The 14,889-nt window shown below is 34.1% G+C and overlaps 1 protein-coding gene and 1 long non-coding RNA gene across 23 annotated transcripts; both read left to right on the forward strand.

Annotated features, from left to right (window-relative positions):
• Positions 1-346: 346 nt before the first annotated feature.
• LOC110882204 (putative receptor-like protein kinase At4g00960) lies at positions 347-8,217 on the forward strand. Its single transcript, XM_022130284.2, has 7 exons — positions 347-1,157; positions 4,487-4,642; positions 6,161-6,285; positions 6,358-6,568; positions 6,879-7,116; positions 7,544-7,694; positions 7,843-8,217. The coding sequence occupies exons 1-7, from the start codon at positions 347-349 to the stop codon at positions 8,215-8,217; spliced, it is 2,067 nt and encodes a 688-aa protein (XP_021985976.1).
• A 2,058-nt stretch (positions 8,218-10,275) lies between these two features.
• On the forward strand, positions 10,276-14,656 carry LOC110885450. Of its 22 annotated transcripts, none has more exons than XR_004868914.1 (8): positions 10,276-10,415; positions 10,614-10,846; positions 11,608-11,717; positions 11,840-11,943; positions 12,140-12,255; positions 12,440-12,874; positions 12,969-12,991; positions 13,126-14,656. It is a non-coding gene; the product is annotated as an uncharacterized LOC110885450 (long non-coding RNA). The 22 variants fall into 22 exon arrangements; XR_004868922.1 differs by lacking the exon at positions 12,140-12,255 and adding an exon at positions 12,294-12,342; XR_004868927.1 differs by lacking the exon at positions 11,840-11,943 and having other exon boundaries at positions 12,140-12,874; positions 13,126-13,456; positions 13,559-13,665; positions 13,909-14,656.
• The last annotated feature ends 233 nt before the right edge of the window (positions 14,657-14,889 follow it).

Here is a 14,889-nt window from a genome sequence, read left to right on the forward strand (position 1 = left end):
AATAATTAGTTGGTAATTGTTGATGGACCATATTACCCTTAGTAACTAATTAGGTTTCCTCCTGGGTGCTTATATAAGGAGAGTTATGTGGAGGTTTAAGGGTTACTCAGTTTCACAATTCACACCCCATAAGCCATAACATCATCACGAAACCTCCTCTCCTAAACCGATACCCTTTTCGGTTTTCTTAGCACCATCATCAGTCAGCACCCTAAGGAGGAACCAAATCAAGATGACAGGCATGTCGAACTCTCTCACAGGATTCTCCTCTGCACTATCTGCTGTGACAGGTATGATTTATTTGTTTTCCTTCATGCACAAACAGAACTGAACCAACAAAGAAACAATGTACATACTCGCCCTCTTCTGGTTCTCTTTGGTTTACATATACTTAATCAATACCATTACCCTAGCTCAACCCAATTTTGTTTTCGAACGCTGTGGGACGTCCAAAAACTATACCATAAACAGTACCTACCGAATAAATCTCGACGCGACCCTCTCCACCCTCCCCACCACCAACTCGGGCTTAGGTTTTTTCAACTTCTCCACCGGAGAAGGCAACAATGCAGTCAACTCTATTGCGCTTTGTCGAGGTGATGTCAGTCCAGTTACGTGTAGCAGTTGTCTGAATGACTCCATTGTTAACATTCGAAAAGTCTGCCCAGATCAGAAGGAAGCAATAGGAGTCTACGACTTCTGTTTGTTGCATTACTCCAACAATGCCTTGTTGGTATACCAAGAACAAGAAAAAGAATATTTTTCCCAGTTTAATGGAAGGAAAACAACGGACATTGATCGGTTCAACAATGCTCTACGACCATTAATGGACGAGCTGAGAGGTGCGGCGGCCGCTGGAGGTCCTCTACTAAAATTTGCGACAGGGAACAGGACTGGTCCAGATTTCGATAGGATTTACGGTCTTGTGCAGTGTTCTCCATACTTAACGGAGCAGGAGTGTAGTGAGTGTGTGGAGGATGAAGTCAGCATGATAGGGATTGAAGATAATGGGAAAATTGGAGGGAAAATTGTTCTACCTACTTGTTACTTTAGGTTCGAGATATATCCTTTTTTTGACCAGAATTTTCGAGCGACTCCACCACCATCATTTCCGCCACCACCACCACCACCATCATTTCCGCCGCCACCACCAGCAGGTATGACGAATATTTTCCTATAAACCACAACCATCATTTTGGCGCACATTTTTCAACTTTGCATTAACGGGTTAGGCTTGCTTGCTGGCTCTTTATATATAGATATAAATTGGTTTGTGGTTAAAAAAAGTTTATTGCATGTATATATGAAATACAAAAATATTAATCAACAACATGTAATGATAGATAAGGGATGTACATAATGATTTAACGTGGCGGGTAGTATAACCTTTTTTGGCATGGTTTTGTTGAAAACCGATCTTAAAACAATTGTGAATATGAAACCCTTTCGTTTGTTCTTCAGAAATCCGTGTCATAAAAACTATTATATCAGGCCGTTCTCCATAAACCACCTTTAAAAGCTTTATAAATATTTAAAAACCTCTTATATAAGGTGATTCTTCAAAAACCACATGATAAAAACGATATTAGCTTTTAAAAATTTGGTTAATACAAAAACAGCGTTCTACATATAGTGAATATTCGAAATGAAAAGAAAAAAAAATGTGAAAGAATAGTTTAAACCATAGGAAATATTTTATTTTATTGCTATATTCAATTCAATGTTACTTTAAGGGAATAGAGATAATTCCAACAAATTGATTTGCTTCTTTATATCCTTGAACTTAGCTAAATAAATTAAACAATTAAGATACATTTGATCAAATTTTGTAAGAGAAACTGTACAGGATTAATGTTTGTTTTGTTTTTCAATAAGTGTAGCATAAGTTTGAAACATGTGTGATAAACTAAAAAAAAGTGTAGGACTAATTTCAATATATTAGAAATGACTAATGTTTGTTTCGATAAATGTTAGATAAATTTAATATATGTAGGATAATTTGAACAGGATAAAATGTTTTGACTTATTAATTAAAGAAATAATAACTAATAGTTACACAATTTATAGAATAATTAATGGTTATGTCAAAATCATTAAAATGTCAGTTTGATATTAAAATGAAGCCTTTGATTTTATTAATGTAGGCCGAGGATTAAAGTTTTCTCAAAAGATTCATCACTTTGGGTTCAATTAGGAACAAAGAAACCAAGAAACCACTAATTTTGCATTTAAAAAAATTATTAAAAAATCATTTTTACATAATTTATTCAAACCTTTTTTCAATTAAACACATATAGACGCCGCTCTAATAAATAAGTTGATTTTTGTAAGATTTTCTATTTTTTTTTTACTTTTTTTAGTTGACACTTAATTTTTTTTTTTATTAAAACGGTTTGTATATATGGTTTTTAACTGATTTTTAAACCTTGGTCAGATGCTCTCTCTTTAAAGATGGTAACAATGCAAGAAACCAAGTTTTTAAACAAAAAGTATACTACATCTTGTTGTAAAAAAACAATATTTAGAGTAAATTACAAAAAAACGTCATTTATGTTAACACTAAAATGCAAAGTGTGTCATTTGTCTTCAAAAAGTAAAAGTAAAAAAGTACTCAATGTTTGACAACCTTGCACGTTATGTCTTTTAGCCTTAATTCAATTAGTTTTAATGGTTAAATCTGACCAAGTGGACCCATGCGAGGGTATTTTAGTCATTTTACTCTAAGCACAAAAATAAATAATCAAAAAAACCTATTAAGGTTTTTGTTTAATTTAATAACCCTTCATTCCTGATTAGGGTTTCTAAACTAAGCTATACTATTGAATTCAAAGATACACAAATCATATTTTCTAGCTACCATTTTTAGTAAGTTTACATGTTAAAAGTACACAGAAATAGAAAATATGAATCTTTGAGTTAACAAATACAAAATTATTGACTTGTTTCAAAGGTTAAAAAAGTTCACTTTCAATGATGAAAGTTATCAGTCAAGGTCACCAACACTAACTATTTTTAAATCTATAGTTGAGATCAAAAGAAGAAACAAGGTTTGTCTCCCCCCAGGTGAATTAAAAACTTAGTTATGATCAACAGTATTCAAACTTGATATATTGAGTAAAATTATAATGTTCCTAGATTGAACTTCAATCACAGGGTGTGTGTTAACTTGGGCAGGGGGTGTGGTGAACTTGAAGATTTCGATTTCTAGTGTCGGGGAACGAACCAGGCCTAATGGAGCACATCCCGTGCATGATCTCTCTCACATGCGTCACCTCATTTTTCGACTTGATTTCACCAGTTTGATCATCCAAAGGCTTTTTGTTCCAAAATTTCAAAGTAAACCAATTAAGTATCTAAACTATTAGAATATTCGAGAAAACAATAAAAAATTTGGATGTAAATGACGTCAAAATGATGTTTAAATACGCACATGTCACCCAAAACATTAAACATATATAAGCATATAATAAACGAGTTTGAGACTGAGACGTAGAGTTTACAAGGCAACAAATAATTAATGTGCTATCTTATCAAGTTAATCCGTTGCATTTGCAAACATTGTTAACGCTAATATGAAACAATTGGTCCATATGGCATGTTTTGATCTTTTTTTAAGCTTTTTTTTTTATTTATTTCTGTGACAACAGATGTTTCACTTAGTTTTTTCGGTTGCTACACTAAGTGCCGGAATCATATAAGTACTGTAACAAACTGAACTGATACCGACTGAAAGCCCGCTGCGACACGCTGGAAATTAGTTTAGTTAATCAACAAATGCAACTAACAACTGCACGAATTGATAAAACATTGAACGTGAAGTGTATTCCAGCCAAAAATCATTTAAGTGGGGCACATAGTTAGAAAAGTCATCTTTTCACACTTAGCAAACTTCTCAAATTGATAAACACTGAACGTAAATTGTATTCCACGTAAATTGTATTCCAGCCCAAAATCATTTAACTGCTGCAAAGAGTTTGCAACCGTTGACCACAGTCAACTGTTATAAATGTCACACGACTTGCAGGTCACAAGACCTGTTTTCATGACCCAATCATTAATGTATTATGACTCGACACATGCCTGCCCAAATCCTTTTACATTCCAAAACATTGCCCTCGTTTAATATTATAGAACTGTATCATATTTATAATCGATCATTTCATTTTTAAAATATGTAAAAATATATGTATATTTATATAAAAAATTATTAGCACCTTTCTGGGCCACAACATCGTTCCTTGGGTCCTCGTTTCGTTAATTTAGATTGACCACATCCTACTTCTTGGTTCGTATGTTCGATTGTAATTTCTTGGTTATTTTTGACAAGTCATGTAGTAAAAATAGTAATAATGGATGTATATGGGCGGAGTTCGAAATTTCTGAACTGTTGTAACTGTTACTTTCTAATTTCTTGCTGGGTTCTATATATAAATATAGAAGTTGCCGTTTAAAAAAAGACTTTGTCGCTTTTGACTTGTTTTGGTAGGAAATAACACGGACTACACAACACGGACTATCATAATAGTAGCTGTCGTAGTGCCAATTATCATAGTCATCATAATTGCTGCACTCTGCATCTTCATAACAAAACGAAAGAAGAATGTCAATGGACGATCTCCACCTCCATTTGAGACGACTGAGTGTAAGTTCTACATTCTTAACTAAACTAACTGCATGTGTTGACCACTATAATTAACATATATGATACAAAGACGGCCACTTGTTTCTACTACTTTTGTAAGGCAAATCCAATTAAAAAAACAAAATACTTTTTGTGTTTTCTCATAAAATACCTTAATAATTTTGTAGTTACAAAACCAACATAATTTTTATTCTTGTTTTCCCATAAAAGCTCTTTACAAATTTTTACACTTTAAAGTCATTCCACCAGGGGCGGACGTACGGTCACGAGAAGGGGGCGGCCGCCCCCTTAATAAATATTTTTATTGTAATATACGCGTGAGAATCTCAAGTGCCCCGTAGAATTTTGCAATCGTCTTCCTTGAACTTTCGATACTAATTAAAAGTGGAACTTTCTGGTGGACGGTGGTGGAGCTTGGCAGTAATGGTTCATAAGGAGATGAAGAAAGTTTTTTCATTGTGGTGATGGTGGTGGTGGCGGGTATCAAGATGGAGGGTTGGGTGTGAAAAAAACAGGCTGAGAGTTAGTGAGGCAAAAGTTAGGTTTATAGACGAAAATAGATGTATTTTTCAAAAGATAAGTTGATAGATTTATATGATTTTAAAAGTAAATAACTAATTTTCTAAATTAAGGGTATAAATGTAAATTTAACATTTTTAAATTCAAAAATTTGTATGCAATGCACATGTAAGTTCTCCCGTCTTTTTTAAACGTTAATAACTTTTAAAAAAATATTATTCTAAAATAACAAGTGTTTTTTTAATCTTTAATATGAGTACCATATTGCTATTCTTATATAGAGAAAAAAATTACGTTTTCGATCAGATGTTTTAGTCTATGATGTTTTGTCTATGTTCATAAAATGGTGTTTTAAGTGTATTGTGATTCAGAGTTTTGTGTTTTACAGTAAAACACTATGAACATATATAAGACACCATAACATTGCAAATATCATTGAATTAAGCAAATTACCATTTTCTTATATAGAAAAACACCATGAAACTAAAATAAAACACAATAGAAAATAAAACACCATACAAGTATACAAAGACACCATTCCATTAGCAATAAAAAAGTTTCATTAAACTCAATGAGCTAACTTTTTCCTTTTATAAAAACACCATAAATCATATTAAATCTTCTATAATGTACACAGTCACACCATCAAAAGAAGACACTATAATCTGTTTGAATTCTTAAAATAAAAACCATAGAAAACAAGATTGAAATATTGAACGTAAATAAAAAAAATATTTTAATTCCTAAAATAACTCCAAAAAACGGTTACAACATAATCTTTCTCTTTAGTTAGGTTTTCTTATTAAATTACTTAATTGCCCTTATCCTAATAAATTAAATAATGGAATGTGTCCTCATCATATTCTTTCTTATCCTTCTCACAAATTTCATCTTTTTTACAGGATCCTAAACCATGGTATTTGACCATTTTTGTATATTAAACTTTTACACGCAGTTGTCTAAGGATTTTCTAACTCTTTTTATGTTTCTCTATACTAGCTGAAACTATTGATATTGGGAATGTTGAATCATTGCAATACAACTTTAATATAATCAAAACTGCAACCAATGATTTTTCTCAAGAAAATAAGCTTGGAGTGGGTGGATTTGGAGCTGTTTACAGGGTAGACGACTTAATCTTGTTACAAATTAGCCAAAAATTAGAATCTTCATAATATCTATTATATGACATTTAGGGTAAGCTTGGAGACGGACATGAAATAGCAGTAAAGAGGCTAGCGAAAGATTCCGGACAAGGTGATGTTGAATTCAAGAATGAGGTTTTGCTAGTTGCAAAGCTTCAACATCGTAATTTGGTTAGGTTGCTTGGTTTCAGCATAGAAGGAAATGAACGACTTCTCATATACGAGTACTTGCCAAATGCAAGTCTTGATAAGTTTTTATTTGGTAAGTCTTAAAGAACATTCCTCCTTTTTATTCTAGAAGCTGAATTGAACAAACGCATTGCATTTACACATTTCAATATTAAGGTTGCATATTATGGGTTTTAGAAGAAAGTTTGGTCCGTTTAACAAACAAATAAAAGCCTTAATTAGTTTACATCTGCTCTGGATGTTCTTTTAGAAAAAAAAATGTCTTTTTCGAAATCACAAATATCATCATCAAAACGTTTAGTACTTTTGTAAGGAAAGAGCTATGGCTGTTTGATTAGATTTATTGTTACCAATATAACACCAACTCATGATTGTGCTTGTAGATCCTATTAAACGTGCATTTCTTGATTGGGAAAAACGATACAATATCATCAATGGTGTTGCAAAGGGACTTTTATACCTTCATGAAGATTCTCGTCTAAGGATAATTCATCGCGATATGAAAGCTAGTAATGTGCTATTAGATGTAGAAATGAATGCTAAAATTGCAGATTTTGGCATGGCAAGGTTGTTTAAAGCCGAGGAAAGTCAAGGCGACACAAATCGAATCGTTGGAACATAGTAAGCTTCCGTTCTTTAGATTATAGTTAATTACAACTATATTGCTAGAACTTCTTTTGTTATAATGAATTCAAACACATTTGTGAGTGATGTGACGTAATCTTATTTATAAACTATAGATCCACAATTACTAGCAATTTGTTACCTCATATATTTACATGAATACATTTGATAATCTATGGATTTTCCTATTTGTGTGAGAAGTATGACATGGGATCTAAATAGCTAATGCTTTGACGATTGTACCTTTACCTTACCTGCATTAAAATCACTAATGATGGGGTCTAAACACATAATATAATGCCTATTCTTTTCATTACGAGGGTTTTATTTGTGATTGACTGAGACTCCATTACATATTTAACCTCATGTTAGTCATGGCATTCATGCAAATGCTAATCTTGTTTCCTTCTATGCCTTCTTATAGTGGTTATATGGCACCGGAATATGCCTTGCATGGTCATTTCTCCGTAAAGACGGATGTCTTTAGCTTTGGAGTGTTGGTATTAGAGATTATAACTGGTCAAAAAGTTCATTCTTTTCAGAATGGAGAGAACAACGATGATCTTCTAAGCTTTGTAAGTATATTCATTGTTTCCAGCAAAAGTGAATTATGATATTTTATAACTACGGAATTGTGTCATGCTTTAGAAATAGTTCCCTTGCAAAATTGGATTTTATTAGACTAAATGCATCGTAAAAGATAAACTTGTTATTTCCTTTTAGGCATGGAAAAGCTGGAAAAAAGGGACGGGGCCCGATATGATAGATCCCACATTAAAGTCAGGATCAAGCTCATTGCACAACATCATTAGAAGTATTCACATTGGATTATTATGTGTACAGGACAATGTTATTGATAGGCCGACCATGGCTTCGGTAGTTTTAATGCTTAATAGCTCTTCAATTACACTTCCTCTACCTTCGGAACCTGCATTTTTCATGCGAACTAACAGTAATCTTGAAGAGCCACTCTTTCAGGAGTATAGTTCTTCCACGGGAAGTAGTAGTTTAAGATACTCTAATATATCAAAAGAAAGACCAAGAGCGTCTCAGATGTCAGTAAATGGTGCAACAATATCTGATGTCACTCCTAGATAGGTGTAGTGAGCTCACTTACATTCACTAATTTGCTTTTGTGAAACATGTTTAAATTTGTCATTCAATGTTGTATATTGACCCTGATGTGAAAGGTTGTGTGATAAAGTAAAATGTCATATTTGGAGTGTTTTGGTCAAAAATCACACAAGGATAATGCAACCAAATTTGATTTTGTGAGGCATGATGCTTGGTTAAATGATCAAATGTATGAACAATGAATGAATGAAATGACTGATGAACACAAGGATTTATACGAAGAAAAAACCCTTGATCAATGAATGATCTCCGGCACAAAAAATCTCGGATAGTGAAAACTATCACTATCAAGTATATTAAACAAACAAGTTTACAACTTCGGAAGTATTGAGCTTGATACAATGATTTCTAGTGTATGTGTATTCGAGAGTTGGCAGCACCTAACTAACTATCCGAAAAATCAGCCATTCACCCACGATCACCACCAACGATCATCATCCTGTGCACATGTTGAAAATAGAGAGCATATTCCCCTGGAATCTCGGATCGAATAAGTCCTCCTCGAAACATACCTACAAAACAAGCCAAAAGGTGATGGAAACAATCGTTAGTTCAGAATAACAATGAGGATCCTGGATCCTTATTCTCACAGCATCTCCTAAGGATCCTTAATTCAAACTGAACTGAGGATCCGTGATCCAAGCTACACTTGAGGATCCGTGATCCATAGGCTATGAAATTCTATCCCTAACAATTTCCCCCAAACATGACTAGTTGATATCCAATTAGATAGTCATGTTTGAACGATTTTCGGACTAGCCGTTAGTAAGAGTTATAGCCGTTACAGGCCGATGTCAGCAACAGTCACCACCTGCAACAACAATCATTACATATAGGATTAGAGATAAGGACCAAATTGCATTTAAATTCGAGACTTCTCTCCTTTAAATCCTCATCCGAAGATCCAAGCAGGTATTCTCTTCTCCCTTTTCTTTGATCTTCTCTTCTTTGATCCTCTATTCTCCAAGCATTCATGGCGAAGATGATCCTTCATTCCTCACCTGCCAAGAACCCTGATCATAATAGTCCATTGAAGAGTCAGGGTATCACCAAAAACCCTCAATGGAACTCTGTCGGTTCACTGATCCTGAAGTTGATCAGTTCCGAACATGCTCCCCTGATGGCACAAAATTCAGGCCCTTTGATTCCTCTACCAAGAGTGACTGTGTCTCAAACACATGGATCACTTTCCCTATTGCTCCCTTTCAGATAGGGTTCACCTATCCCTTCCCTGTTTTTACATAAAGCTTCTTCACACTTACCGGCCTGTGCTACATCCAAGCCATGCCGATGGTGTGGAGGATTTTATATACACTTGAGTACATAATAGAGCAGGAAGGTATAGAGATAGGGATGTTTGAACTAAGCCAACTTTACAACCTTGTGAGCCATGGATCCTATCGGTATCTTTTCAAATCCAAACCCTAGAAATCTCACCCAATCTTGAAAACCACCAAAAACGACACCAACTGGAGGAATCAATTCTTTTTCGTGAGAATGGATCTATTCCAAATGGGAACCTACTTCCCAAAAAGTGGAACACCGATGGTAGGATATAGGATCCTTAGCCCAGGATAAGCGGCAAAGATTTTTCTTTTCTGTTGAGGATAACTGATCCTTTATTTTTGTCTTTGCAGCTATAACTTTGTCACATGTTCAAGAATCACCTGCCACTCAAGAGAGAATTGAAGCTTTTTGGAAGCTTGACCCTGCAATTAGAACCTACCCACCAAAATCAAATGATTCAGTTGAGGTTTCGTCAACTTCCTACACCATGTCAAGTAAGTATCCACACATGTGTGTGTATATATATCTATATATATATATATATAAACATGATAAATAAGGGCTTATGTGTCATGTTATAAGGACTTGGGAAATGATGTGGCATCACCATAGGGCTTCTTGAAATTGGTTTTGGCTCCAAAAAGATCCACCTTCTTATGTCGAGTATAGCGGCATCCGAATAACTTGATTCATACCCGTTTTTTTTGACCCGCCAATATAAACCTTCTAAAACCTAAATCCCTCATTCGACAATCCTAGATTCAATTCTACACCCTAGCCTCCCACCCCCTTCATTGCAAACCCTCTGGTTCATCATCCTCGTGGTCTCTATTTCTGTTTTTCTTTATCAAAGATTGAGGATAATCAAATCACAGGTTAGGGTTCGTTAATCAATACGCATTCTTTAGTATATTTTTTGTTTAATGGTTCAAGTGAAAACCATTCTTTTCCCTTGTGTTTGCGGTGTTACAATTTTGGAAAATGGATCAATCGCTATTTGAAGGTGAGTTATGTTTTATATTTTCATTTTTTTGCTATGAACAAAGAAATCCCTTTCTTTTCCATATTTTCAGGTTAAAGAATACAAGTTTTTGTCATCGCTAAATCAACTACAATCCAGAGGATGTTCTTTATCTTCAAGTTATTTAACCTTGAATCATCTACGTTCCAACCATGTTCTCTGTCTTGATTTCAAGGGCGTCATTGATTTGTGTTTTGTTTGTTCTTCAATACGCGAATCGCTTAATTTTGGGATTAGGGTCCAATGATGACGATTTCTTTCTGGCTTTCTCTGCGTTGGATCTAGGTGAATTCTCCTTTGTATCTTAGTTTTTTTTTTCTTGATCTATGAATATGTAATTTTTAGATCTAGCTTTATAGTTTAACTTAATTAGTATATATTTACGGTGACATTACAGTCTGGTTTAGAAGTTTCACATTAGTGTTTCTTATATGATCCGGCACGAATGCAATTACTAACCCGATCCTGTTAATGGATCGGGTCATATCCGTTTAATTGTTTCATAATTAATTAATTTCTTTCCAGTTATTGTGTAAAATTTAATTTAGTAGTTTGGATTTGAAATTTGAATTGGACCTTATTTTTGAAGTCAAAGATCGTGATTGACTCAGAATTGATGAGATTGTTTTTAATTAGAGTTTGTTTGGTTTTTTTTTTTATGGAAATGATTGGGGTAGATAATTTAACCTATATGGATTAACCATTAGGATTAATCGTCATAACCCAGGTCTAATGTATGGAGGTACAGAGCCTCAAAAAAAATTGCTCATTCTTTCGAGAAAATCACAGCTCCGCTTCCATTTATATATTTCATCTGTGTGTTTGATGTTGAATCTAAAAGATGGTTTTAGGGTTTGGATTTAATTTGAAATGTATGATAAATAATGTTAGAACAACTTACTAATGTTGAGAGTCCATGTTTACTAATCAACTTTAGCATTCAGTTCTCCGGTAATGTTACCTAAGCTGCATTTTTTAAGTGTGAGTTATAAATTCTAACTTATACTTCACATGTCATTTTAGCTCATGTTGTTGTTACCCTGCAGCAACAACTCAAACAATTGCACGACCAACTGCACCCGACTTCCCGCGACCATGACTAACAAGCAAAGCCATTGTGCTACACAGTGTTGTATCCAAAATTGCATCAACAAAGGTAGTTACAACTTTGCTTTTAATAAATATATTCACAATAAGTTAACTCCATGAATCTTTACTCAGACTTGATAATGTTGGGTTTTTTTTTTTTTTTTTTTTTTTTTTTTTTTTTTTTTGTAGCGTGATGGTTATTAAAGTTGATTGTTGATGATAGTTTCAAAAGTTGAAGTTTTTAAATCCTAACCTCTTAACCACCTCAATTTGGTTTTCTATAATCTAACTAGGTGAGGTGATTATGGCTGAAATATACATCCGATGTTTGCTTTTTTGTTTCTATAATTGTGCTAGAGCATCAAGTGATGATACATCGTGTAGCCATGTTTCATTTTCAGTTTGTTGATGTGGACATGGCAAGATCTTTTACCGTGAGATTCATTATATAACTGTGTATATTTGCTATTTTTTTATTAAATATTTTAGGAGTATGATCCTGATCTCCCACCAGAGCTATCATCTCATCTGAAAACCATTTCTTTGGAAAAGTGAATGTGCAAAGTGACTTAGTTAAGGGATCTATACTTTCTCGAATGTAATTGGTATGGACTAATCTTTGTTTAAATTGTTTCGTTATAAGGGTTTAAAGGATTTCAAGTTTTTGGGTTTAAAGGATTTCAAGTTTTTGGGTGAGCAGACGAAGATCACACTGTAACTTTTTAAACGTTCATTTTTCTGACTTTTGCATAAATTGATCAAGTGTGGCTTTGGTGTTCATATTAATAGATGCGCTTTTGTGTTCCTATCTTCCCATTGACAGAGGTTAAACTGAAGACACTGGCTGAAATCGATGCACAAGGAAAGATTCTTCCTAAGTTTTTAGTTTGTTCGAAATTCATATTTTATAGGTTTTCATTTCGTTTTTGTTCTAAATATGCATGATACTAATGGCGATTTTAATTTCTTGAAGTCAGGGTTACACAAATGGGCGGGTGATGCATACGAGTTTAATAAAAAAGAACCCTACATTGAGCTCATGACTTCTCCAAACAACCCTAATGGATTCACGAGACATGACGTAGTCAAAGGAGATAAGGGGATTTAGATTGATGATCTTGCTTATTACCGGCCACATTATACACCGATTTTATCGCTATATGAGTATGATATAATGATCTTTACTGTCTCTAAAAGTACGGGCCATGGTGATTCACGAATCAGGTATGAGACCATACCCATTGGATTAAAACTGTCATGTTTTTTGGGATGAAAGGAACTACCTTTATTAAAGTTTTCGGTTGATATGTTGTTGCAGTTTCGGTTGTACAAGGTGGAAAGGTATACCTATTTGATAGCCTGCGTGGTTTTAGTCATGATTTTGGTTATTACCATTGATTATGTAGCTGAACAAGGTGACTTATTTTATTTGATATGATAGTTAATTAACATATACGTACTATTTATATGATCAGCAAGCAAGTGGCAGCTCAATTTCCTTCAACGTTTTACGCAATCCTTGGCCTAGGGAAAAATGACATATTTGTATCTGATAGTGCACAGTTCCACCTTTCCCACCTTCAGGTTTCTGTTTGATTTACATTTAGTTTGTATTTGATGACATATTTTTTGCATTTTAGTGTTTTCCTCTTTGAATAATTATATTTAGATAATATGATCTGGTTACCGTAAACAGATAGTAATAACGTTTGCATCTGACCTTTACTTTTTATTAGTTTTTGTGTTAGGCCTTATTTGGGTCTAAAGTTACAATGGCGGCACAAGATCCGTCATGACTCATATCTGGTAACTTTTCCATTAATCGTATTGTGTATTGTTTGTACCGGCTTTCATGATACGTCAACTATTGCTCAAGACTGAAGTTATAGATGATTAACATAAATCTAGGCTTACAATTACATGATGCATAAATAAATGCCCAAGACTGAAGTTATATGGCTTTCATGGAATTACCCCTGTGCAGTTGACCACTGATCTCAAACCAAGTGTACCTTGTAAGTATTGATAAATTAAAGAGTAAATTACTTTTTAGTCCTTGTGTTTTAGTGGTTTCAACCATTTGAGTCCAAACAAAATGTTTAACGCCCTGATTCCCTTGATGTTTTTTATAACTTTTTGAGTCCTTCTGCATTTTTAACCTTTTGAGTCCATTTTTTTAACAAAGTTGGTCTCAAAACGTTATAAAATGAACAATTTTTTTAACAATTTTTAACCTGTTGTTACCTGAGATGAGAAAGGTTAGCTGTTGGCCAAACGTGTTGCTGACAAAAGCAATATACATGCTTCTATATGCAAGGTAATTTTGCACTTTAATCGTTTATGACAAAATATAGGTGATTCGGATGTATCTTTTTCATCTATGTCGAATAATATTAGGGGTAAGTCTTCATTTTTGTGTTGGTTCTAATTGTATCTGATGCTCATCAGAAAAATAATAGTAAATAAAAGCTTGAAATTCACAGTAGTTCAATTGACAATAGTTCATGATTAGTTTCAGTTAGTTCATGATTGCAGTTAAACTTAAATAATGCAGAAAAACAAGGTAGAGGTGGCAAAGTGGGTGAGTGGGTTGGGTAATGGGTCAATATGGATTTCGGTCATATGGGTGATATTTTGGTTTAGGTTGGGCGTGTGTTCGTTTATATGGGTGTATCAATTATCAGCAGGGGTTGTAATGGGAAAGTCGCCCTTGCATCAACTCCTTGGTGAAATCGACGAACTCGCATTTTTGTGGCTGGCTAACAGAGCAAAATCAGGTCCAACGATTTGGAGTCTTGGGTGAATTATAGTATCAGTATGTAATAGTATGTAATGATGGGGGTTGTGTGTTTGTTTGGTTGGGTCTTGGTTTGGGTTGCCTAATGTATGACAGTGGCTAACGGTGTGTAGGAGTTAAAGGTTTTGTGGTGTATTGTAATTGTGTCCAGCTACTTGCTGGCTTTTTAGTAATAAAAGTCCCCTTTGCTGTTAAAGAAAGCAATTGCTTGTGATTCGTGTTGGGATGGGTAAAGGAAGCATACCTGAGAATGAGTAATGGAAACCCAACCGATAATTGCAACACTTTTACTCTATTCTTAATTTGGTTACTTGAGATCATTGGTAAACCACTTCAATTAGTTGTTATTCTGGACAATAAATTTTGTATCTTGCTGAGGAGTTGAATGACTTTCATTGCTATTCTTGGAGTATTTTTTACGATTATTGTAATAACCCACATT

Source organism: Helianthus annuus, chromosome 10 (assembly GCF_002127325.2).
Source record: "Helianthus annuus cultivar XRQ/B chromosome 10, HanXRQr2.0-SUNRISE, whole genome shotgun sequence".
Lineage (NCBI taxonomy): Eukaryota > Viridiplantae > Streptophyta > Magnoliopsida > Asterales > Asteraceae > Helianthus > Helianthus annuus.

Excerpts from the sequence above, each read along its gene's own strand:
- LOC110882204 (XM_022130284.2), top strand. The coding sequence starts at position 347 with ATGTACATACTCGCCCTCTTCTGGTTCTCTTTGGTTTACATATACTTA. Across the intron at positions 1,158-4,486 it reads TCCGCCGCCACCACCAGCAG|GAAATAACACGGACTACACA; the intron begins GTATGACGAATA and ends TTGTTTTGGTAG. Across the intron at positions 7,695-7,842 it reads ACGATGATCTTCTAAGCTTT|GCATGGAAAAGCTGGAAAAA; the intron begins GTAAGTATATTC and ends ATTTCCTTTTAG.